Below are 27,769 nucleotides of genomic sequence, written 5' to 3'. Positions count from 1 at the left end.
TACATTTGGTAACAATGATAAAAGATACCACAGATACACAGATTAATTTCAATACAAATGCATTTATGGATCTAGCTCAGTTGCATTGTCTATGCATCCATATGTTGTGTTTGGTATGCTGTTATATTTGAAGTCATTATTTATCCTTTGAATATTCATTTAGATAATAATATTGTCATTTCGAATTAATAAATAAACACGCATTTAAGTGAATGCAACATAAGGAGCAATTGATAAAGAGTTGTAAGCAAACAATTAACATATCTTGAAGACAATTACATAAAAAAAAAACACACACACTAACCAAAGCTTTTTGATTTAATATAAAACACTCAAAATACTCGTCCAAAACGTTTGTTTTTTTTGTCGTTTACGCGAGAATCTCTGAAATATAAAAACTGGCATATTTGTATCAAATAAATAACAGTTTTTTAATTCTTCTTTTCTCTATAGTACCATGTATTTTTTTCAATATGAGAAAGGATATTATCAGCCTTCTCTATTTATTTTAGAAAACATTTAAATGCAAAACATCTGCTATCAGTCAAAAGACTGCAGCGAAATAAAAAATGATATGAAGACAAAAATGAGTCTGAATAAACAAATCCGATTACGTTTGTATAGCCATACCACCTATATATAACAAATAGTTTTAACTTTAATGCTAATTTGAACATTCTTATATATACCAAATATTTGAATAAAAAAACAAAAACAAAATTTCTTAACGGACACGTTAAAAATTTGATGATCACTAAAGTAAGGCATATTTTAACAAGAAAACCATTTGCAGTGGAATGATTGCTGATATGTCAAATCAAATGTTTTTCATACATGTCAGTTTCTTTTTGATACATCAACCTTCATCATATGAATCTCGTAGCAAACAGAGTGTTGAGTTAGATTGTGGTCAAACAAATTTCTCCAAAAAGGATTTCTATGGTACCAATAAATCCGAAATCCTATATCATATAATGATTTTAATTGCAATAGAAAGGACACAGCAGGAGTCGCATGAAATTCAATAAGTAGCATTGTTACATCTTCAAAATATCCTTGCTTGATCATAACTGGCATACTGACCCATTCAGAGCCTTCAATATCCATTTTAATAATATGCATTATACTCTGAAATAGATAACAAAAGATGTTAAAAAGCGACAAATGCCAAAACAAATTATCCAGAAAAATGTAAATGCAAATATTGGGACTTCAACAATAGAAAATAGTCCATGTTATGTCAAGCGTTTAATTGCATGTGAATCAATTCAACTGAGCTATCAAAGATAGCCATTAATGCCAAATCATCCTATATGAGAATCATACCGTATGATAACGGCGAGCCATTGAGAAAGTTCCTGACAATTGGACAGGCATTTCAACATGTGGTAAGAGTTTGCTTTTTTAGCTCACCTGGCCCCTTTGGGCCAGGTGAGCTTTTCTCATCACTTGGCGTCCGGCGTCCGTCGTCCGGCGTCCGTCGTCGTCCGGCGTTAGCTTTTACAAAAATCTTCTCCTCTGAAACTACTGGGCCAAATCAAACCAAACTTGGCCACAATCATCATTGGGGTATCTAGTTTAGAAAATGTGTGGCGTGACCCGGTCATCCAACCAAGATGGCCGCCACGGCTAAAAATAGAACATAGGGGTAAAATGCAGTTTTTGGCTTATAACTCAAAAACCAAAGCATTTAGAGGAAATCTGACAGGATAAAAATGTTTATCAGGTCAAGATCTATCTGCCCTGAAATTTTCAGATGAATCGGTTAACCTGTTGTTGGGTTGCTGCCCCTGAATTGGTAATTTTGAGGAAATTTTGCTGTTTTTGGTTATTATCTTGAATATTATTATAGATAGAGATAAACTGTAAACAGTAATAATGTTCAGCAAAGTTAGATTTACAAATAAGTCAACATCACCGAAATGGTCAGTTGACCCCTTTAGGAGTTATTGCCCTTTATAGTCAATGTTTAACCATTTTTCATAAATCTAAGTAATCTTTTACAAAAATCTTCTCCTCTGAAACTACTGAGCCAAATTAATCCAAACTTGGCCACAATCATCTTTGGGGTATTTAGTTTAAAAAATGTGTGGCGTGACCCAGTCAACCAACCAAGATGGCCGCCACGGCTAAAAATAGAACATAGGGGTAAAATGCAGTTTTTGGCTTATAACTCAAAAACCAAAGCATTTTGAGAAAATTTGACATGGGATAAAAATGTTTATCAGGTCAATATCTATCTGTCCTGAAATTTTCAGATGAATTGGACAATCGGTTGTTGGCTTGCTGCCCTCCAATTGGTAATTTTTAAAGAAATTTTGCCGTTTTTGGTTATTATCTTGAATACTATTATAGATAGAGATAAACTGTAAACAGCAATAATGTTCAGCAAAGTAAGATCTACAAATAAGTCAACATGACCTAAATGGTCAATTGACCCCTTAAGGAGTTATTGCCCTTTATAGTCAATTTTTAACAATTTTCATTAATTCGGTAAATTTATGTAAATTTTTACCAAATATTTTTCTCTGTTACTAATGGGCAAGGTTCATTATAGATATAATTGTAAGAAGCAAGAACGTTCAGTAAAGTAAGAACTTCAAACACATCACCATCACCAAAATACAATTTTGTCATGAATCCATTTGTGTCCTTTGTTTAATATGCACATAGACCAAGGTGAGCGACACAGGCTCTTTAGAGCCTCTAGTTTAATAATTCTATAATACGCAGAACGGGTTGTCGGATTCAACTGAAAAACTCAGGGCAGATAGATCTTCACCTGATAAACAATTTTACCCCGGTCATATTTGCTCTTAATGCTTTGGTTTTTGAGTTATAAGCCAAAAACTGCATATTACCCCTATGTTCTATTTTTAGTCATGGCGGCCATCTTGGTTGGTTGGCCGGGTCACGCCACACATTTTTTAAATTAGATAACCCAATGATGATTGTGGCCAAGTTTGGTTTAGTTTGGCCCTGTAGTTTCAGAAGAGAAGATTTTTGTAAAAGTTAACGACGACGGACGACGGATGCCAAGTGATGGGAAAAGCTCACTTGGCCCTTTGGGCCGGGTGAGCTAAAAATGAAATATGATGAAAAAAAAATGAAAAAAAACCCATCGCTGATGAATTATTCACTTGCAAGTAAATAATTAGTGTTCTTTGAATCCATATTCATGTGACCTTTAATCAAACCTGTCTCAAATCAGGAGCCTGTAATTCAGTGATTGTCGTTTGTTGATGTGTTACATATTTGTTTTCTATCATATTTTATTTTTAATACATAAGCAGTTAGTTTTCTCTTTTGAATTGTTTTACATTTGTCATTTTGGGGCCTTTTATAGCTGATTATACGATATATGCTTTGCTCATTGTTGACGGCAAACGTTGACCTACCATTGTTAATTTCCGTGTCATTTGATCTATTGTGGAGAGGTGTCTCATTAGTAATCATACAATAATTTTTTTTTATATATAGATCAGTGAAAATGGAAATACTAAACTCTGAAACTAATATGAATTAAAATTTATATTCATATAAGGCTGAAAGAGGGACGAAAGATACTAAAGGGACAGTCAAACTTATAAATCGAAATTAACCGACAATGCCTGGCTAAAAATGAAAAAGATAATTAGACAAACATAAGAACACATGACACAATATGACACAACATAAAAATCATACAAAGCTATTAAAGGCCAGAGGCTTCTGACAGGCGCCAAATTTATGCGGAGTTCAAATGTTTTGTGAGTTTTAAACCCCCATACTTCTAGGCAATGTAGATAGCTAATGTAAAACCTTTTCCGATAAAGATAATTTGAGCAGTCTATATATCGGGAAACTTTGATCATCCATTCCTCGACTTTATGTAACAAATGTCAGTTAAAATATGCCATTTATCTGCAAAATATGCTGTTTGACATTTTATTAATACACATGTGCTACCAGAATATGTATAAAATTATCGCAACTTTCTTATTGTTAAGGAGGTACCGAAACACGCAGCCATCACATTTATGTGCCTCCAAATCAATCTTTGTAATCATGTTTTATAACCAGATAAAATAAGCAGTGTCTATGTGCACAAATATAGTACAGAAGAAAAATGTCTTTTAATTCCAGTATATTTGTGAACCATTTAATACCAGGATATTTGTGAATCATTCAGTTTCAAATGTTAAGAACTTTAAAAAAGAAAACGAAGGTCCGAGACATGTTCGATAATTTTATTGTAAAAATGTAAATATAACTTTCTTCTCAATTCCTTCGCAAAGTACTATTTTGATAAAAAAAATAAAAAATAAAAATGTATTCATCATAATCTGTTCCTATTAGTATGACACAAGTCTTTAGGTAAGTCGAGTAGACTTTTTTTTCAATGTTTTTCATGAATTAAATTAAACAAAACAATTGTAATGAAACAAAAAAGAAGTCAAATTGCATGTATGTGTTGGTAAAACAATATTTAGAACCTTTTGTTTACCAATTAGCATTTTGTTATCACTTTACAAAACTCAGAATTTTTGCTTCATTAAGAGATGAAAATGACACAATGTCTATTCAGTAAAAGGGAATGTATAAATTCTTCGTGAGCTGTATGACAAACAGAGACTCCGAAATTATGGTGTGCTGTCGGATCTGTTACTTCTAAATGAGAATCGTGGTGACGATTGAATAAGGCAACAGTAGTAAACCGCTGTTAAAAAGACATAAATCGACTAAGAGAAAATAAATTCGGACAGCATCTAAACCCAAGAGAATCACATCTACTTAAAGAGGAATACAACGGAACAACAGGAACACTGAAGTAAAACAAAAAACACAAATGAAAGTACATATAAACTAATTATTTCTGGCTAGCAAAACCTCCAGCTTATACAGCTATGTTTAGATACTGTGTAATTGACTACTTTACGTGACAGGAATACAGTACAAATGAATTTAAGATGTTCCATGACAAAAAAAGACATTCATAAATAACATAATAGTCGATTTCGACATGTAAACCACAGAATAACAAGAAATAATTTCATCTATATTATCAGGTACCAATGTTGAATGATTATATAAATATATACGGTAAATGTCGAACTTTTTTTAACTTCATAACAATAACATTTGATGATCAACAAAATATAGAGATAGAATATTTTCTTATTATATAAGTTACTATTAATATAATAGAAAATTTATGAAAAAAAGAAAACTTGAGATGCAGAAAAAAAAAATTATCAACAAAAAATGGATTACCATATTGATCGCTTTATTTTGTTTTAGAATACTAAATACTTTTCTAACCCAGTTTATCTCTTATCTGTTTATTTTAAAACCTTGGGGATTTGCTTGTACTTAATGCTCTAAACGTTTAATTTTACGCTTCTTACTTATTGTTCGAGCGTACCTGAAGAGCCATCTGCAGACGACTCGTCCAGCGTACACAATTTTTAGCCTGGTATCTTTTATGAATTGATATAAGACTAGAGTTCCTCGACATTTTCCGTGTTAATATATAAAAAGGAGGAATCAGGAGTATAAGACTAGCATTCTGGCTTTCGCTAGGTTTTTCTAAAAATAAAAACGATAATAATTGTACAGGACCCTTTTTTTTACATCGCATGATTTACCAAATAGATTTTTTTATAAAAAAAATATATATATTACCATGAAAAATGTTATTTAAAATTAAAAAGAATAACATTAATAAAAACATTTCAGCTACATGCCAGTCTATTCATTTGAATTCGACTCATGCATTCCTGTTGTTTAGATGTGCTGTAGAACACCTTACATATTGGAATGATTCTTTTTATGTCAATCAAATATTCGTTATCCATGCCAGTATGATTTTACACATCAACTTTCATCATATGAACTTCGTAGCAAGCAGAATGTTGAGTATGATTGTGAACAAACAAATTTTTCCAAAATGGATTTCTGTGGTACCAAAAAATCCTAAATCCTATATCATATAATGCTTTCAATTGCGAAAGATAGGACACAGCAGGATACGCATGGAATTCAATAAGAAACTGTTTTACATCTTTGAAATATCCTTGCTTGATCATAACTGGCATACTGACCCATTCAGATTTTTCAATGTCCATTTTAATAATATTCATTTTTCTCTGAAATAGACATAGTTATTACTAAAATAGATAAAGTTACACGTAAATGAAAAAAACAATCAAAGGACAATCAAATATTTATCAGAAACTTCTAATAAAAATCTACACCAATTTTTCGTATATGGAAACACGTAAATGATAAAATTAGCCACTGGTGATCTTCCCGAATAAGGGACTGGCAGTTGAACTTCTGTATGGATAAGAAGCTGAAGTACAAATAAAATTGTTTAAAAAGGAATCCACCGAAATGACAAGGTCAGTATGACAATTATGCAGTGAGTACAAGCAAATTGTTTGCTGAAACTTATATTGCGACAATCTTGGAGGCCAATAATATCAAATGTTTTAGAGCATATAATCCACCATGGAATGAATAACTATTTTAAACGGTAGTTAATAATTTTCATATAAGAAAGATGCAATGTTTAGTCAAAGAACAAAAACAAACAGCCATTTAACTGACTCCGTATTATGAATCGCTTTACTAGCTGGATTACTGGTTTTATTGCCAAAACTTGAAATGTTTGCAAACAAACAATCACACTTTGAAGAGCACAATTCCTAGTAAATGATCTTCGGAATTTTGTGAGACATAAAAGTATATATGAAATTGGCAATTGGTTAAATCAAATATCTTTCACCACAAAATTAGTTTTAAGTATTCCTTAGTAAGATTATGCCTATCAGTACAAAACTTATACTTACATTTTCATGACCAAGAGCTTTACTTATATTTTGGAATGTAGACATCTTAAATTTGTTACGTCTTGTATATTCAACTTCTCCAATACCAACATCGTGGAACCAAGCTTTTTCAGATCTTCTCCTTGATTTCATTTTCATGCTTAAATACAAACGAAGTGCGATGCATATGAAAAAAGGAATATATAAAAAAATCAAATTGTATTGAAAGCTTTCGTCTCTTACTTGTTTACAAGTGGACTGATTTATTGGAACACTGGACTGGGTAATTTTCATTTTAAAATTTCTTACTTAAAAAGTTGAAAATTTGCCGTCTTATATATGACTATGCTTATTCTACCATGACCAATCCATATACACTTAAAACTGAAAATGTATTATGGAAATGAGGTCATTTTAATAGTTCTAAACATACAGTTTTTCTACAACTATCAACTTTCAGGATCTCATAACCCCTCGAGATCAGGTCAAAAATACCTAATAGGAAGGTACGAACCTTCCAAATATAGTTATCATATTACTCATAATAAGAGAGACATTAATAAGACAATAATCTTATCTTTTTACAATAGTCACTGAACCATGAAAAGGGAGTAACGGACAATGGACAGAAACTTCACAACATAAGACATTCCTTCGTATTTTTTATGGACGCCATCACGAGTTGGTTGACCGTTATGGAATAACCGTTTCACAAATGATATCGGATATGCTCCTTACGTCGTAACTACAAACCCCTTCCCTTTTATGAATGTGACCTACCGAATAAGACTATTTACCGGATTTGTTATTATATTAGCAACACGACGGGGACCACATGTGGAGCAGGATCTGCCTATCTTTCCAGAGCATTCTCCCTAGTTTTTGGTGAGGTTCGTGTTGTTTTTCTTTAGTTTTCTGTGTTTTTTAGTCATGGCGTTGTTAGTTTATTTTCGATTAATGAGTTTGACTGTCTCGCATCTTTCGTCTGTCTTTTATATACAAAGCATGAAGCATCCAAATCTTATACCTTTTGAAAAAATTAGAATTCAAACAATGAATTGCATGTAACATATTTTTCTCCGTATGTCTACCTTATGTAACCGATCCTGGTTGTCAAGTCACTATTATATCTATGTTGATCTTCAATTGATTTCGTCTAAGAAATCGCATAATTCTATAACTATTTAACTAAGTCGCAACAGGTTTCAAAAATAATTAACATTAAATCGTTAATATACATACGTTGGATCGAAACCATGAACTTCACAACCATATATCTTCGTCATGTCATCATCAAAAACGAAATCATTTCCAATCCTAAAATAGTAAGAAATTATTTCCAATCCTGAAATAGTAAGAAATCATTTCCAATCCTGAAATAGTAAGGAAGAAATCACTTCCAATTCTAAAATAGTAAGAAATGCATTATTGTGTATCATACCTGCCATATATTTCATTTTTTTAGTCGTTGATTTTTCTACATAATTTGATTGTTTTAGATATTAGACTTCTTAAATGATTATGTCCGTGTCTGTACTTGAAGCACAAACTTGAGTGCCATACGAGCTAGGGCATGATTATAGTTATCAAAGGTACCAGGATTATAATTTAGTACGCCAGACGCGCGTTTCGTCTATATAAGACTTTCAGTGACGTTCATATCAAAATAGTTATAAACCAAACAAATACAAAGTTGAAGAGCACTGGGGATCCAAAATTCCAAAATGTTGTGCCAAATACGGCTTAGGTAATCGATGCATGGGATTAGAAAATCCTTAGTTTTTCGAAAAATTCAAAGTTTTGTAAACAGGAAATTTATAAATATGACCACATAATTGATATGCATGTCAACACCGAAGTGCTGACTACTGGGCTGCTGATACCCTCGAGGAAGAAACGTCCACCAGCAGAGGCATCGACCCAGTGAAAGTGAAAGCTATTAGACCAGATGCATGCAAACACCTTAAATTTGTGAAATATTTAGAAGCATTGTATTGCGTTAATTTATACAAGATAAATGTCAGAAATAGTTTTCGGTACCTTAAAACGTAATAGTTGAAATACCTAATACAAAACAAGTTTGCTATCATTTCTTGGTCATGTATACAAAAGCTCTGCTGTGTTTCGGTCCTGTCCCAAGTCAGGAATATAGCCATTATTATATTATAGTTTGTTTCTGTGTGCGGTTCATTTGAACGTTGTGCTGATGTTGTGTCGTTTTTCTCTTATATTTGAGTGTGAATTCACATTACTATAAGACGTGTCACGGTACTTTTCTGTCCCAAAGTAATGTATTTTCTAATGCTTAGTTCATTTCTGTGTGTGCTACATTTTATTATTGTGTCGTTGTTCTCCTCTTATATTTGATACGTTTCCCTCAGTTTGTTACCGGATATTTTTTTTATCGATTTATGAGTTTCGAACAGCGGTATACTACTGTTGCCTTTATTTAATGAAAATTATCAAATTAAACACACCTACTCAAAGACATATAGCTCTACTGTGTTGCCTCGGTTTATATAAAAACCAAATTAAACATACTCACCCAAAGTCATATACAAGACAATTTACAGGTGGTCTATATTTAGCATCATGACAAACGTTCCATCCACCATCTTTAAGTATTCCAGGTCGTATTACTTGGGTACAGTGAATCTGGAGTGATGTTAAGTATCTAATACACAAAATAAATTGGATTATATATCAGATGAAAATTTAAAAAGGAAGAAAAATATTTAATTTCAGTTTAATTAAACATTAAAATAATTATTGATAAGAATGTATTTAAGGCAATGTTGCTTTAATGAAATAGTTCTTTAATGTTGATTAACAAAATTTAATCTTATATCAGAAAATGAATCATGATTTTTTAACACGGAGTGTTCGAGAGCTAACATTTGCTCAGTTCAACTAAAAAAATCCTTACAGGGCATAAATAGACCAGCATGCAAACCTACGCCTGATGTCAATTACGTAGGTTCAGGAGCAAGTGATATCATCAATGTGCTAGTGTAAAGTTATGTACGGCTTGAAATTAGGTCTGTGAATCAGTAATATACAAAAAAGAAGGGAAAATATGCTTTACTCATAGTGCCATTTCCCCATTCTGAAAAGCTCTGTCCCAGATTTGCAAAACCTCGCGGCGACAAAGGTTTGACAAAGTTATTAAAGTTTTATTATCAATAACACAGACTATACCTACATGTTGATATGAAATGCGTCAACCACGAGGTGATAATTCCTTGGTACCAATGTAAGAATCTATATACTTATATTACCAGAACTGGTATCATCAAAACTATCGTGCCATTTATTAGAAACAATAAGGAGAACATGTGAAGAAATACGAAATTTGTATTACCTTGTGTATAAGTCCGTTATTGTAGCATTATCATATGTATTTAGTGTAGACTCATCTGGAATTGTTAAATGTGTATCATCCATCTGCAAACATTCCATCAAAATAAAAAAATATCAATTATTTAATAACCAAATTATTGCATTACTGGATTAATGATAATTGTAACAATAGATTTCAAATAAGCAAACAGCAACTACTTTAGACCAGAAATAAACTCTGCAAGTCCAGACTGACTTCATTCATTGCTTGTATAAGAAATTAAAACGAAAATGCACAATGGTATAATTGTCAGCATCATATTTAACTGATCATTCTCGGGTCATTAAATGTTTTCCTAAGAGAGTTGCAGTCGTATATTTTACAATATGGAAACTAAATGTTGAAATGCATTGAGGATTTTAAATTTCTAGAAGTTTTTCCATATACACTTAAAGTAATATGCTAGTATTCCTGAGGTAGAAAGTCCTTATCATTTCGAAAACTAAAATTTTAAGTTATAAACTGTAAAAGTGTTTTGAAATACGTTGTAATGTTAAGAAGGATTTATTATTAAATGCTACTTGTATATTGTTGTTGTCAATTATTTACTTGTATGCTACATTTTTGTGGTTCGATAATATTGTAAGGTTGCTGCCCTATCGATGTATATTCCAGTTCTTGTGTCACTCAAACATATTAGAGATTTTGTAATGCAACCAAAGGGTCTTATTCGATTTATTTCTGTCAGCGATAGAGCACTGCCTTGATTTTATTTTCATCTTATTAAAAATCTATAATCAAATCTTATTCACCTCATTCTAAAGGTAGTATTATTTTGAAACGAACCTTTTTCGAGGAATCTCTGCAGTCCTTGTGCATCTAAAACATATAAATGAGCAATCTGAAGAGACAATTCAGCTCACATTATAATCAATGAAACTTAACTTTTTTACGATCTTGAAAATTTTTGTTTATTCGTATTTACATTTGTGTGTGTATCTAACCACCTAAATATATAACTAAACAAAAAGATGTAAAAACTAAAGATATTCCTTCTTTAAAATATCTTTATGACTGACTGCATAATTTATTTGCACCGATTGGTTTCTGATTATGAAGTTTGTTTTCAACAGTTGAAATTACAGAAATGGAACACCTTGAATTTCTGATTAAATGAATTGACAAGAGTTACTCTCCTCCACAAATAAAACTTTATTTTCAAAATTGTTTCACTTGTCTCGATTTGTTGTGTTTGTCATTTATTTCTTCAATAAAGATATCATTTAAACATGGTCGGTTATACTTCCAGATATCTTTTTTTAATTTTGTCGGTTATTATTTAATTCAAATGTCTTATTAACAAAAAATGTCGGTAATACGTTTGGATATCATGCTGCTATTGTCGGTTATATTTTAGAAATCTTTTTAATTAATTACATTGTTGGTGATAGTTTCAGATTTCCTTTGGACTTTTACAGTTGTTATCTTGACGTTACAAGTTCCTTAAAAACAAATTAAAGAATGTAAACGTTAATTTCTGCACACGATTTTTTTTATTTCGAATCAAACGTAACGTATTAAGTACTGTGGTAAATGTTTTATTGAACGGTAAATGGTTATATAATCGTACTATTCTCGGATTTTCATTAATTTGATATCTGTGAAATAAAATCTTACAAAATGTAAATAAAGACATCCAGTTAGAAGTCCCCGGGCACAACCCCATTCTTCTCTTGACCAAAATAATCTAAATCCTTCTTCGTAAATTGACCTGTAATGGCGTAAGGCGGATTTATAGTCTATGCTCCCTCCTGACATGTAGTTCGTCCGTATTAACACTTGTTGAAATTTTTCTAAAACAGCGGACTTTAAAACTGTATCCATGATTTGTTTCGTTATACCACCAGCATCGATAATAAGTACATCTTCTGTTCCCTAAAAGAAGTAAAATATCAACATAAACGATCATAATCAATACTTCAAAGATCATGATAAAGTTCCAAATGACGAAATATGGTAAATTTTAACATGAAGAACCACCGTTATGATAAAAGGAAGGAAGAGGATATTTTTAACATCAAAACCCATTATTATAATTAACATTAAAATTCTGATAATGTTCAAATGAATTCATGTGAAAATTATCAACATTATATATTCTGATATTTTTTAAAGGAAGGAATATGATAATGATTAATTTTAACAGTACTGGATTTTCATATTATCCAGCGCTGGACTTTGAAACCCACAATTGTATGAGATCAACAGCATAGACCGTGCAAGACAAACCATAAGAGAGTGAATAACACTTACTGTACGAGACTGCAAGAAACAAAATTGTGGAAGACTTTATGAGAATGAGACCAATTATATGAGAAAGCATGCGTCCAAATGTATGATAATGTTTGCGACTTATGAGATAACCTGTGTAAGGCTTTTCATACCGCTTTATCAGATCAACTATATGAGACTGTATCGAATTATATATGACTGAAAGAGACTAACTATATGAAACTGTAAAGATTAAATGCATAGCACTGTTTGAGACCAACTGTATGATGCATTGTGAGACGTCCTTAGACCTAATAAGACCAATAGCGCTCTGTAGATTTACACTTAACCGATTGTCTTTTATTGATATGAAATATATATTTTTGGGCGGATGCTAATTTTTCCTAAGAACTATCTAAGTATAGCTATCAAATCCAACCCTTAAAATAACAACACTTTTATTGCCTTACTTTTAATTTGGCACAAAATTCTTGAATATTGAAAGAAAGTAATAATACAGATTAGTTTATTAGTGTTCTCTTTATTAAAAGGTTTAAAGTTGCATTTGAACCTAGAATTTCTAACTGCGATAACATCCTTTCATATTCAGGAAAACTTACATCACAATAAGATTTCATGTAAAATTCTTACCGTTTTAGTTTTGATTTTATCGAGAAGTTTAGTCAAATCTGTCTCGGTCTGTGTGTTTTGTCCTGTTGATCCATTGACTTTTTTTGAAACTACTAACTGTTTACTAAGAGACCAACCGGTCTTTTGTCTGAAAACAAACCATATAAATTTTGGAAAATGATCACAACCAAACTCGTTCAATCAGTAACATAATTCAAGAAAAAAAAACTTTTAATTTTCAAATTAACAATCAAGAAAATAGAGACATTTTCTCCGCAAGAAACCTCTAATTGTAAACAATTTTACTTCGTTTTTTTTTGTTTTTTTTATGTTGCCTTTTAACTGTTATGATTTGAATGCCATATAAAACCATTACTATGTTTTAAAAAAAAGTGTGAATTACTTTTTGACTATTTGATAAATCATGCATTACTAAATTGATAAATGTCTGTACATACTTTATACTGAAGCGTTCTACATTGGAATTAAGCTTCAGTTTCACACTCTTCTCATTTACCGCATCGTTGACTGAACTGCAACAAAAAGGTTTTTTTTAAAAGCTATTCACAACAGTAGCGATCAAATTTTGAAACATAAGATAATACTTTGGCAAATCCATTTTGGTCGAGCTTTCGACTTTAGTCATAAAAGCGAGACAAAGCGCTTCTACATTCCGTCGTCGGCGTCGTCGTAGTTGGCGGTGGCCACAAATATTCACTCTGTGGTTAAAGTTTTAAAATTTGAATAACTTCCATAAAATTATCCTGGATTTATAACAAACTTAGACATAAACTTCTTTATGATCATAAGATAGTATCCAGAAGATATTTTTTTTGTTAAAAAAGAAATCCATTTTTTTCATTATTTTACCTAAAAAGTACTTAGTTATTGTGCCATGAAAAAAAATATTCACTCTGTGTTTAAAGTTTTTAAAATTTAAATAACTTTCTTTAACTATCCTGGATATTTACCAAGCTGGGACAGAGGCTTTTTTAATAATCAAAAGCTATTATCTAGAATATATAGTTATCAAAGGTACCAGGATTATAATTTAGTACGCCAGACGCGCGTTTGTCTACATTAGACTCATCAGTGACGCTCATATCAAAATATTTATAAAGCCAAACACGTACAAAGTTGAAGAGCATTGAGGATCCAAAATTCCAAAAAGTTGTGCCAAATACGGCTAAGGTAATCTATGCCTGGGATAAGAAAATCCTTAGTTTTTCGAAAAATTCAATGTTTTCTAACAGGAAATTTATTTAAATGCCCACATTGTTAATATTCATGTCAAAACCGAAGTGCTGCAATTAACAGCTAAAGTAGGCGAAACACCGGATTCCAAAGAACCCTAACGAATTTTTATGAACATAGTTTTATAACCTACATTCTTTAACCTGCAGCATATGACATATAAGTTCAGAGTATTTAAAAAAAACTGATTTAACAGCAAGCTGATAATCATACCATTACTTTAAATTGCATCAGGTACAAACATTAGCTCAGAAATGATAAGTTTCAATCCCCTGCATGTCGGATCGTAGATATTCAGATCTTTATAGCCTCATATTTTACCCCTTTAACTAACATTCTTGTGTTGGTTGGGTTTTTTATACAAAAGATTGATTATGAGTGACATTAATAGCATAACAGATTATTTCTGTTGGTAATTTAACGTATTTTGAGGGTGTTTTAAAAAGAGGCATAAATTGAGGTTAAATCTCTTCACTTGGCCTGCTTGGTTTGGCTTAAAAAAAGCTATTCTGTGCATATACTTCTGTTGCCCTGTTGATTTCCTGAATAAGGAGAGATATAAGAAGGTGGCTATGAGTACCAGTGAGACAATTCTCCATCCAAGTCAAACTTGGTTAAAGTTAACCAATATAGGTCAAAGTAAGGTCTTCAACACGGAGCCTTGGTTCACACCGAACAGCAAGCTATAAAGGGCCCAAAAAATACTAGGATAAAACTATTCAACAGGAAAACCAACGGTCTAATCTATATAAAAAATCAAGAAAACGATAAACACTGAACACCAGGTTACTAACTTAGGACAGATGCAAACAAATGCAGCGGGTTCAAATGTTTCAATAGGTATCAACCTTCACCCTTACCTGAAACAATAGTGTAACATCACAACATAGAAAGACACAATATAAAATAGCAATTGAAATGGCTTACTCAATCAAGAGACATATTAATACAAACAACTTAACTACAGTAAACAAAAAATTTGATCTAAGACACAATGCAAATACAAAATCTATAAAATTATGGGTAGGATGTTAAACAATATCAGAAACACAATTATAATCTTGGACAAAACGCATCCAAATGAAATAAAGTACACAAGTAAATTAATACAATTCTGCTGTAAGGTATACAGTAAAGGAATACTGAAATATTTAAAAAAAAAAACATAATTAGGTTGTTCATCACAAGAAACCAAGGGGAAACTTTATAGTCTTACCAAACACAAAGCTGGTACACGTATATATTGAAAATAGATAGCCGAGATATAACCCACAATAAGTAAACATTAAATAAGAAAAAAGTATTACACACTGTATTAACAGGTCAAATTAACACGAAAGTAATATTTGAGGGAACCCTGAAAGCTGAATCCGATTAATAATGAAAAAATCATGCATCTGAGACTAAAATTAACTGATAAACATCATACGGATTTAGTTTATTAACGTCATGGACAGTCAAAGAAGACATATAAACAGAGCGGAATTGTAGGATTGTCATTCAGACAAATACCCGCTGAAGACCAAAGTACAAGGATGTAAACAACTACAGAACACCGTACATGGATTATTTTATAAGTTTATAGTATAAAGTTTTTTATTTATTTTCCTATTCCTTTCCTTACCTGATAGCATATATCATTGTATTTGCATTGGGTGTGTAGCATCCACTTTGACAAAAAGTCCATCCATCCTTAACACTTCCGTGACGGCTGTGCATTGGACAGTATGTCTGCAGTGTGCTCCCATATCTATAATTGAACAATAACGCAAATGAAGATCATGAAAATATGGTTAAAATATAAGTTGAAAGTAGTTGAACTTATTTTTGGAAACACTTAACATAATAACATGTATTGTCCAAAAAATGAATTCATGGTCATATTTTTATAAGCAGTTGAAAATTCTGTATACAAATTAAGGTTTTTCATGTTGATACACTTTTTGAAAAGCTGACCAAATCATTCTGATCTAATTTGATTCAAATAAATATGATATACATGTTGGGAGACAATACGCATTTGTAGTCTCTGCAAACGGCAGTATCCTATATAACAAATATCCTTGATAACCATTCCTTGTTGCATGGTAACCAATTTAAATCGGTACAGTCCGACTCTGTTAGGAATCATCAACATATGTTATTTACCTATACACATCAACAACATACTGAATTGATGGAAAGGTTTCTAAACAGTATTGAATGTTACTGCAATATAACTGTCTGAACAGTACCGGAATTAAAGTGGGTAAGATTGAAAATTAACCAGAAGATTGAAAATTAACTAGAAGATTGAACATGACTGATTTTTTTTTCAGACTTTATAGATGATGTGAAGATCAAAATGACCGTTTATAACAAATTAATCTACATCTATGGAGTATCAGTGTCGTTTGCATTTTAACAACATCCTGTAATAAAGACAAATGAGACTAAACTTAGTTGGTTGATTGATCGGTGTTTTATGCAACTTTCAGCACCGTGGTTGTTTCGCAGCAGAACATTTGTATTGGTGGATGATGCCGGAGTGTCCGTAGAGAACCACCGACCTTCGTTACGAAAACGGACAATTCTGGTCATTTCAGATTTGACGATGCAACATGCGGAACTCGAACTCACAACTTCATCGTTCACAAGCTATCGATACAGTAGCTGAGCTATGTTTTTCTATTAGCTGAACTACTTAGACCATTTGTTTATTGAGGCACGAATTATTTATATTTGATTTGATGATAATGTTGCATTTCTTAGTAGGGTATAGGACCATAAACCGCTATAGAGTTTACTCTTATTGAGTTTTACGAACAAGGTTTTGAACGTAATACATTGTCTACTACTTAAATTTATATTAACCTTATTTACATAATTGCTTAACGGAATGTATATTTTTAAGAGCATAAGTTTAATCATTATAATGTTATGCTAATATAATTTGGTTAAATTCTTTCACAAACCTTTTATATAAACATGCGATAACATTGTTTGGTAGTGTAGAAAACAGTTCCTCTGATGGGATAATGAATTGTCCTTTGTTGTCTAGATATGATTCTACCTATAAGAAAAAACAATTTATTCTTACAAATAGTCTTTCTGACTAGCACAATATGCCATTAATTCACGGCATGCTGACTAAAGTTGATTCAATCATCTATTGTCGATGAATTAAGTAAGTTTTAACGGAGACGTTAGTAAAATATATAAAGTGATCTCATTTAAACACATTTTATTTGCTATTACATGTATAAAAAAAGTATCAGACACTTTTTATCACAATCTAGGTCTTAGTTAGTCATTTATTATCACGTTTGCAATTTGCCCTTTTTCTGATTTAAAAACCCTTCCTCTATTTTATCACAAGGAGACTGGTACTGGTTGCCGAGAGGGAATGTTATTTCATCTGAAAAACTAAACTTCACCTCAATTGTTTAAATAAAGCTGATTCAGAGTGCTCGTTCTTTCTTTTGTTTTTGTAGTTTCTATGTTTCAAAGCATTTTTTCTATCCTGAGTTTCTACAAATTCATTGCCTCTTTTTTTTGTATAGTAACCTATTGGCGAAAGCTTAACGAATTCAAAGACCAAAACCACTATTGCCATTTTTTTAAAATTGCATTTAATCATTTGTATAGTGTGTGATCAGTATGTTCTATGTATATTTTTATTATCAAACTGAGCTTTATCTCGAACAATAAAAGGGTGCGAGAACATAAAATTTGCAATGTTTCTTCTGGATCAAATCTTATGCTTATAGTCGCTAGTTTGTGCAGCAGCGGATCTTTAATAGACCAAGTTGTCAAAACAAAAACAAAACAAAAAAACAGTTTGACAAATTCGGAATATCTGTTAGATAAGTGAGGGTTATACATCAAATAACAAAGTAATACCCTATGTACGAAAAAATAAGTGAATATCTTCGTCTCCATTGTTTTTTCTCTGACAGAATAAATGTGAGGGTTGTGATTTCCAAGATTTAAAAACGTGTTGTTTAATTCAGACACATTTTCATATTATTGTCTCAAGTTAAGGACCTCTTCAGCGGTTGTTATTTTTAGTATGCTTGGGTTTTTTTGTTGGTTTTTGTTGGTATTTTTTTTGTTGTTTATGGTGTAGTTACTTTGAGAATTTTTAAATGGTATTTTTTTGTGTTTTGTGTTGCTATTTGATTAGCATACACTCTCAATGTTTCTTCAGTCCTTGATATTAACTGAGTATCTCTTTTTAAATTGATGACAATATACTAATTAATAGTGCTCTTACTGTAGCTAGACAATGTTTATCTCCTTTTAATGGATATGTACGAACTTCATTCAGCTTTGCTCCTGGTACATCGTTTTTTATAACAAATAAGTTGGATGTCTACAATACAAGAATATAACAAAATATTATATCATTTTATTTAAATGATAAATGAAGAAAAGCTAAGAAAGTAAACGTTTTCTGTTTACTTTCTATAATTTAACGAAAAGTTTTTTATGACATGACGATAACGACCAAAACATAAATCTTGAGATCTTGAACAGGAAAATAAGGTTAGAGCTAAATGGGCAATTTCAGATTGACAAATATCTCTCAAATTAACTATCCAATCGTGTTGACATTATTAGCATGTGTCATTACTGTGGAACATATTCTAAAACTAAAGACTTGACCTATCCACTGTATGATGTCAAGGTCATGTATCCAGCATTTCAGAGGAACAATTACAACTAACTAACAATCAATTCACTTTACAAGTATATGAAGACTACCATGTGAAATTATCGTGTAATATACTTTATCATAAAACACATAACAAGTGATGTGTGAGGATGGGATAACGACGATTTCTTAACTAAGTTTCTTAAAAACAGCAACCATATGATTATTTTCCAATTTGGTGTAACATTCAAGGAAGATATTTTATTTTGTGATCGATGGGGCTAACGAAAAGAAATACATAATGTTTGCATGCCTCCACTTTAGTACAGACTTAAACAATAAAAAAAAAATACTTTACATTTCCTGTAAAAGTAATTGTGATCTTGTATTTTAAGAACTAATATAATTTCTTTAAAATATACATACACTAGCTGTTTCGTCTTTCTTGTTGCCAAAATCGATTGGGAAATATATGGCAGCTAGAAGTGCAGCAGATACAACGCAAAAAAGGGTGAATAAGGAAAGGCACGGCCGTCTTGCCATTTCTCTACAAAGTATAAGCATTGAAATATAATTAATAAGTAGTATTGCAACATCTCTAAAAGTATAATCAGATCTAATTATTTGGAACTGCTTAAGCTACGGACAGAAATAGAAATAGCTTAATAATGATATACATTTTATATCATCAAGTATCTCAAGAAAGAAGCTATTGTAGTAGAATGCACTGGAGGAAAACCAATAAAACATATATCTAGAATAATTTTTATAACGGCGTCGTCAACCGCAATACTTATGTTGGTAATAATGCTGAATCATTTACCTTTAACTTGTTTGTCATTGGCTATCGATAACAGTGATTCAGACGTTTAGCCCCACAGTTTTTAATATCTTAAACAGGAACGATATGGCAAGTGATATAACAGACGATCGTTAATATGACCAGGTCAATTGAAAACCTTAGCGCGCCAAGAAATGGTCTTGTCCACGCTGTTTTGAAAATGATTCCATATCCTCACTTAAAAGAATTGTTTTTAATAAGGATGCATATCCATATCCTTGTTTAAGGGAGATAAGATAAGGTTACATTTATCTATACATTTCCTTGCTTAAACGATTTAAGAAATATATGATGTCTCATATCTTCGTTTGAATAAGAAAAGAACAATATTATGTTTTATCATCGCATAAACAGAAGAATGAATAAAAGGATGTCTATCAATCATATCCTTGCTAATGCAGAAAAATAAAAATAGTAGAAATCCATAAGGGAGGTATGATTACCATTGCGACAACTATCCAGCAAAGTTCAAATAAATTGGATGTGAAGAATTATAGGTAACCTTGCTTTAACGGGAGAAGAAACATATGATGTCTATCCATATCTTTGCCTAAACGGAAAAATTTAACAGAATCATATTCAAAAGAGTGTAGCTCTGGCCATAGATTTACGATCTTAAATATTCTGGGGCAGATTCTGTGAACGTATGTCTGTAACGACCGATGCTCACTATGTACTTGTTAAAGACACTTACACTGTGGGGTAACAAAAGGTTCTCACCACCTACATAAAGTAATTAGAAAAAAACTAATCAGGAATAACACGATGCTTTGTTTTATATCAGTAATATAAATCAAAACATAAAGTTATTCCTGATAAATTTTTCGATTTATTTTCATGTTAAATGTGTTAAGAACCTTTGGTGACCGACCCCACAGTTTGAATACTATAATAAGTAAGTAGTGAGCAGTTGTCGTTACAAACACACGTTCACCTAATCTTTCCCAGTCAATGGGATAATCTAATTTCGTCAACCAATGACCACAGGTACACTGTCTTTAATATGACTCTATGATGTCAAACCATATCCCCGCTTTAATTTTCATTTGAAATAATAAGATCGTCGATGATGCACAAACTGCTACAAAACCAACTAGCTCTGTCAAGTTTACGAGCTTGACATGGACTAACTTCATGCCATTCCGCATCACTTCTAGTATGAGCCTTCCTCCAAATTGAATTGAAGACTTTCCATGACGTTAAAACACTAAATCCCTTGGATAAGTTTTGGTTGATTGGTTATCGTTTGTTGATGTGGTTCATAAGTGTTATCGTTTCTGGTTTTTATATAGATTAGACCTTTCCCTTTTGAATTGTTTTACACAGTAATTTTTGGGCCCTTTATATGTTTCTGTTTGGTATGAGCCAAATATCCGTGTTTATGTTTATGTAAATATCCAAATTTTATACCGTATAGAGGGTAATTGTTCGAGGGTGTAAAAATTGAATAAGGTATACGAAATATTTTGGCGGTTATTATTTTGGCAGATTCAAAACTTTTATCAATACCTTTGCAAGTGCCGTTTTGAATTGGCGGAATTTAGTTTGACGATTTTTTACTGTATCCGCGAAAATAGCGAAAATGTGTACCCCGTGAACATAACCCCCTATACGCTAGTAGTAAAATTTGTTGATGAGACAGTAGGTAAACAGAACACAATATAAATGAATATCAAATAACTAACCAAAAAAGATTAAGGTTTGTGAACCAAGTGCTACCTATACTGATTTGGTCTTACAGTATGAAAACTACCTTGAATAAAACAGTGGCCATCTTAATGGTGTGAAAATTGCTTGACGCCTATTTTGATGCAAAACCCCTAAGACATGGTCCAATGACTTTAAATAAATTAGCAATTTTCAATGCTAAGTTTTATGATTAAGATAAGAATTGATAGGAACTACTTACAATATAGAACGATAGTTTCTATAAAGTTAAATTGTTGTCTGTATATCTCGGTTTGTCGACCATTTTAGGGCCATGTTCACTAGATTATGGTCCAGCGACTTTGACTTAATTGTCTCTTTTTCATAATTGTATGCAGACAGGTGAGAAATTCTTTTGTGTCAATCTTTTTTTTTTTGGTCATTGTATGGTGCTCATTTTTTTAATTTTCTGTATAGTGCCTGGTGGACTGATATTTGTGTTTTTGTTAATATTCTTCTGTCGATATTGGTTATTTTATCGACCTGACTTTTTTTAGGCCCGAGTGCATAAATGTATATACATCAAATAAACCAAATAAACTCATCATGGAAACCAGGATTGTTGTTTGTTTTGTTTACGCTAGACGCGCTTTTTATCTACAGTGACGTTCGAATCAAAAGAATATTATAAAGACCAAATAAAGTACGAAGTTGAAGACCATTGTGGATAAAAAAAAAATCACAATGGTTTTTAAAAAAAAGTTTTGCTAAATACAGCAGAGGTAATCTATTCCTGAGGTAGAAAAGCCTTCTTATTTATTTTTTTTTTAAGTTTTGTTTAAAGTTAATTGACAATTAGGACTATATCAATGATAAGTCATATCAACAAAAAAGTGCTGACAACTTGGCTGGTGATACACTCGGGGTATTAAAACTCCACCAGCTGTTGCATCGACCGAGTGGTTGTAAATAAAGTAAAACTCATCAAAGATACCAGGATCTAAACATCGAGTTAAACGCCACATGAGGGGTTTGGACATGTTTTACAAGGATGTGGCAGTTTTGAAAAATAACGATCAAGGTAAGAAAACGTGTGACATTTCTTTTTTGAGAATTGTACGCATCAAATAATATATTGCACAGAGGACCCGAACCATAATCTATTTTACAGAATCAGACATGATCAGTGCTTCGCGTTTTCAGACACCTCCTCACAGATTTTCATGTTGACGATTGAAATTCCATATGAAAGTTTAAGGTCTGAAGATAAAAGAAACTACTTTTGTTCCCGTAGGATTTATGTAGATGAATACCTATTACAGCTTTTCAACAAAATGTCAGTTTCTTAGTGAAAATCTATTATTTGTAAACTATATTTTCATCGAAATGGTATGTGTTGCTCGTGAATTTTTGTCTCGAGCCAGTGGAGGGTGTGAGGCATTTATTAATAAAACAAGGGTAGATTTGCCTATAGTTCAAACAATACCTCATTTATGGGGATTCATTACAAAGATTTTATTAGCTAATATTTTATTGTTTTTAAGATATGTGCAAGAATATGTTAGGAATCGAGAAAAGCTCTTAAGGTATTTTGTATTTTATCTGAACATAATTTGTTTTCCTTTTCAGTTACTATCATGATAAGGAAGAAGTAACGACTATGTCTTAATGCACCAATAAATGAAGCAAATTCACCTGGCAGACCTCCGTGAAAGATTTGCCTGGAACCACCAACACCTTAACCTCGTCGTACTGTCACCTCAACAGTTTCTTCTATAAACCACACGTGCACACCACTAAAATGACTTGCATTGTACTCCAAAACAATGAAAAGAAAGTTAATTTTCTTACGTTGGTCGCCTTTTATCCGCTTCAAATCCGCCACCTTGTGTCAAACATATCCATCACCTCGTATGTTGCGTTCTATATCAGTTAATTTGTATAAATTTATGTACTCATGCATATATATTAATAAACTAAATGTATCTCCAAACCAAAAATTCTGAAGTACAAGTTGGAAAGCTTTATTTATGAACGAATATTTGTATACAGAAAAAATAAGCTCTTTTCAGCTCTAAATCGTCTTATAACAAACACAACATTGTTGATTAGCATATTAAAAACAAGGCAAACACACAACACACACAATGGCTACATAATCAAAGCAAATAATTACATTAAGCATACATAATAAATTATATGATATAAATGACATGAAAGGTTCGTTATGTCATACTACAGTTATCAAAACAGACACTAGTATCCAATTAAAGCACAATAAGCAGCAAAGCACTCTAAACAAAAGCATTAATTATTTGTAGGCATTGCATTGGCATGAACAACCATTATCGGTAACAGTAAGTTTAGCAAATTAGTTTAAATAGTTTTCTGCTCTATGGTAGTTCATTCCGCACTGATGCAAATGTAGCGAAAAAAATTATGTTCTTACCTGAGTCTGTTCAACTGTATTCATATATCTGTAGGAATATTTGTGATTATTAATATCATTTAAATCATGTTAACATGATGGAGTCTTTTTGTGTTTAATCCCCAGTTTTTGGTATGGTTTGTGTTGTCTAGTTTTCCGTTTTCTATGTTGTGTCTTGTATACCATCAACTTTTTATTTGTCTTTCTTCTTTTTAACCATGGCATTGTCAGTTTATTTTCGATCTATGAGCTTGACTGTCCCTTTGGTATCCATCACTCTCTTTTCTTAGAGTTTCTATACCTATTGCTCGTAAATTTTTGACATTAAGAGATGGAAGGTGTGTTTTGTGTAAATAATCTTCATATTAGCTAGCATAATCCTTATCAACAAATATCAAGGCTTTCTCTAGGAATTTTTATATAACCTGTGTGTTTTTCACTTCAAAATGTCAGGTGAAATAATTAAGATTGGACAAAATCAAAGAACCATTAATGTTAAACGACCATGTCTATTCAGGAACATTCAGCTAACAAGAGGCTTTCTTCCAAATCTCAGATATGTTTTTATCAAAATTTAAAATATTTTATTCTGTTTCCTTTAAGGTTTAAAACAATGTCATTAATACAATGGTTTTCATCGATTGCCATTGCTTCCTGTAAAAGCTTTCATGAAAAGGTCTTAAAACCAGTCCATCATTGTGATACTGTCACTTTCTTAATTTGTTTTATAAGATTCTGCATATTAAAATCAGCATATGATAACGTGTTGTATTTTTAATACAAATTTACCACTAATTATAAACAAAAATTAAAATGTGTTTGTATATATGTTTAAAAAAAAACTCTTGACTAACGAGACCATCATACTGATTCACCTTATACCAATCCTCTACAGAAATTTATCCACATAAATATCTAGAGGTACATGCATATACATATACATGTCTTGTGTTTGTGTGTTCCACATCATATACATAAAATAAATAAATGAATGAATGTATCAATACAGTACATACATCATATATGGTTAATGCATCAGTCATCATTTATTATTAAAACTAAGAAATCTTGTGTTATTATTCTAAATGGGCACTTGTTGTCAAAAACAATTCACCTATTTGACAAAATTCTCATATTTGATTTATAACACACTAAAACGTATTTTCAAAATATATATAGTCAACCAGAAACAGTTTTCGCTACCTCGACTTGGTAATATGTATCTGCATTTCGTGTATGTTTTAGTCTATTGATGCCATTTAGTTTTAACCTTAATAAAAATGAGTGTTTGTGGATCAAATCATTAATGGTTGACCCTATAGTTTCACACTCACTGTTTCTTTTCGGGTTCATACTTGAAAAACCTAAATACATGCATAATACATATCTATCGAAAGGTTTAAATTAACAATCAAATGAATACGGATTCAATGAAGTGGAATTATTCACTTGATAGTGAATAATTCATCAGCGATTTTCTAGCTTATTTTGTCAAAATTGAACCTAATTTGCTGATAAAAGCGAATTAGTATTACACTTTTGCATTTGCATTAGGTATTAAAAAAAGTGAAATAATATTTCGTGTTTTTTTTTCTCTAATTTCTGGAAGCTCCTAAATAATCCCCCTTTTAGTGTCAGTTTTAATGTTCATGTTGACCCTTTACCAAAAACGGCTGCATTTTCAGCGCAAACTGTACTATGAGTACAGAAAAACCTGTTTATCTTGAAAAGTTTTCGGGCATAGCATGCTCTCGGTAAACGAAATTGATATACATTTAATGATGAAGAAATTTAATTAAAAACTTAACTATATTTTGCTGTGAACTTGGCACAAGAGGATAAAATTAACAAACAGTTGGGTTTCATTTGATATGGTCTACCTAGTAACACAGTTTAAAATTAAGATAAAGTTTGCCTTCAGGTATTTGTTGTTCCTCTTTTGTCTATGTTAATCAATACAGTTCACTTCAATTATTACCTGTTTTAAAGTTCTTAAACCTCTTTCCCCACTTTTTTTTTATTTTGGTACCTTTGTAGTGACAAAAAGTACTGCACAGCAGTCTGTTACATTCAGTCAAGTTATTAAACTTTTAAAACATAAAAATGCATTTGAATGTTATTAATGTAGATCATGCTTTGCCTTAAAAAAAGGCATTTCAGATGCATAGGATTGGCAGTACTCAGATTTCATTTTTTAGATGAAAGCCATTTTAGCATAAGGGGCAACACAAACTTTAATATAACTGTATTTGGATAACACCTATATGCTCGTCTCAATAAAGTATTGAATTGAGAGACTGATTATAATTGATACTGGTCAAAAGAGAATGTGAATTTTACCAGGACATTGTAATTGCTCTTTTCTTGGAAGATTGTGTCACACACTTGCAAAAAATTACCTTTTTTACCACACAAAAGCCATTGACAAATTAAGTAGTTTTTGAAACCATGCTATTTATTCAGAAAACAGACAAACATGTGCAAATGGAAAAGTTTTGCACATGGAATAAACTAAATAGGTAAGATTTTGATACACTCTATTTTTTTTAAAAATTATAAGTTTTCTTTGTGTGTTTAGTGTCATTCTTTTTGATCCCACAGAACATTGTGTCAATAATACATTGAGAAGGACTAATGAGATGTTTCCCTCTTCTATAAACTGCAAAGAATTGTATTGCCCAATCTGGACAATAGAGGAAAAAATAAACTATATAGTGGAACATATAAAATCAGGTGGTTTCATTTACAATCTACTACAGACTTGAAAAAATCATCTCAAACTGAAATTATTTTTTTGAAAAATAAAATAAATTTAAATCGTATTGATCTATTTGCAGTCATGCCTTAATCTTTGTAGGTGCAACATTTTTCTATACCCAAGGGTTAATTTTGTGGTATAAACATTACCGTTTTTATCAATGTCTTCCGATGAACCTAAAATGCTATATAATAAAATAATAAATCTGGAAAAAAAAATGTATTCACACACACATTTTGATATAAACCTACTCTTTTTTAAGTGTTGTTGAGTGAATAGATTGGAATATCATACTTATTTTGTCACTTTAGCCTCTACATTAAAATGTTAAAGGTTATACAGTTCATCATGTTTATGTTTGTAATGCATGAACTGTTTTGATTTGTAAATAGAAGTATTAGACCGTAGACGCTTTTAAGAGTCCTTTTAATAAATATCTTGAAATTTAATACAAATCATTAATTTTGTCAACGCCCAAGACACATCACGACGGTCTATCTTACCCTATATATATACTAACGCCATATCGTTATTGTACAAAATCGATAAAACTGTCACCTAACCTTAGGGTGAGACTGTTTCTGAATTAGATGTAGTATGCATGTTTCTATTATTGGTCGAGGTTCAGCACAAAACGAAAAGGTTTATAAAAAATGTATATAACTGTTTCTATGAAGCCCCTGATTAAGGTAGGACGAAAGCGGTGCTTACTCGACGTTTGATATTGTCTATGATAGATGTTATTGATTCAATGGTAGCATGGCAGCCAACACCACGAACCAAGTTGTACTCTGTCTGATAGATACCAAAGTATAAAGACATGTGTCATTGCTGTGTATTACTAATGTTTCACAATCATGGTGTTCAATGTGTGTATTACTCACTTTTAAGTTTTAGTTTAATCCGCGTTTTCTGTGTTGAATAAACACACAAATATCACAGTATTTGTTGAAAAATCAACCACTCGTAAAATATATGTATCATGAACGTAAATCAGGTAGATTCTTGTTAAATCCTGTCGGCCAATGAAATAATTCGATTTTGTACTGAAAACTAAAGATCAAGTTCTTATGAAAGGATTATCCATTGACTATGCTATACTGTGTGCACACAAGTTAATTGTTTTAAGAGTAAGAAATTATATATGTATAT

At 31.6% G+C, this 27,769-nt stretch overlaps 1 protein-coding gene across 2 annotated transcripts; it reads right to left on the bottom strand.

Annotated features, from left to right (window-relative positions):
- Positions 1-357: 357 nt before the first annotated feature.
- On the bottom strand, positions 358-27,625 carry LOC134689523 (uncharacterized). 2 transcript variants are annotated; one of them, XM_063549527.1, is made up of 15 exons: positions 27,502-27,625; positions 23,881-23,908; positions 19,370-19,490; positions 18,563-18,661; positions 17,262-17,359; positions 15,932-16,057; positions 13,512-13,586; positions 13,075-13,201; positions 11,830-12,087; positions 10,999-11,031; positions 10,174-10,256; positions 9,358-9,486; positions 8,055-8,129; positions 6,834-6,972; positions 358-1,128 (listed from the first exon to the last, which is right to left on the bottom strand). In XM_063549527.1, the coding sequence occupies exons 3-15, from the start codon at positions 19,484-19,486 to the stop codon at positions 838-840; spliced, it is 1,650 nt and encodes a 549-aa protein (XP_063405597.1). In that variant the 5' UTR covers positions 19,487-19,490; positions 23,881-23,908; positions 27,502-27,625; the 3' UTR covers positions 358-837. The 2 variants fall into 2 exon arrangements, with proteins under 2 accessions (XP_063405597.1, XP_063405598.1); XM_063549528.1 differs by lacking the exon at positions 358-1,128 and adding an exon at positions 4,383-6,128.
- Between the last annotated feature and the right edge of the window lie 144 nt (positions 27,626-27,769).

Source organism: Mytilus trossulus, chromosome 1, assembly GCF_036588685.1.
Source record: "Mytilus trossulus isolate FHL-02 chromosome 1, PNRI_Mtr1.1.1.hap1, whole genome shotgun sequence".
Classification (NCBI taxonomy): Eukaryota; Metazoa; Mollusca; class Bivalvia; order Mytilida; family Mytilidae; genus Mytilus; species Mytilus trossulus.
This window is presented reverse-complemented; position numbering and strand designations above follow the sequence as displayed.

Excerpts from the sequence above, each read along its gene's own strand:
- LOC134689523 (XM_063549527.1), bottom strand. The coding sequence starts at position 19,486 with ATGGCAAGACGGCCGTGCCTTTCCTTATTCACCCTTTTTTGCGTTGTA. Across the intron at positions 18,662-19,369 it reads AGAAAGACGAAACAGCTAGT|ACATCCAACTTATTTGTTAT; the intron begins GTATGTATATTT and ends CTTGTATTGTAG. Across the intron at positions 13,587-15,931 it reads ACAATGATATATGCTATCAG|TTCAGTCAACGATGCGGTAA; the intron begins GTAAGGAAAGGA and ends TTTTTGTTGCAG.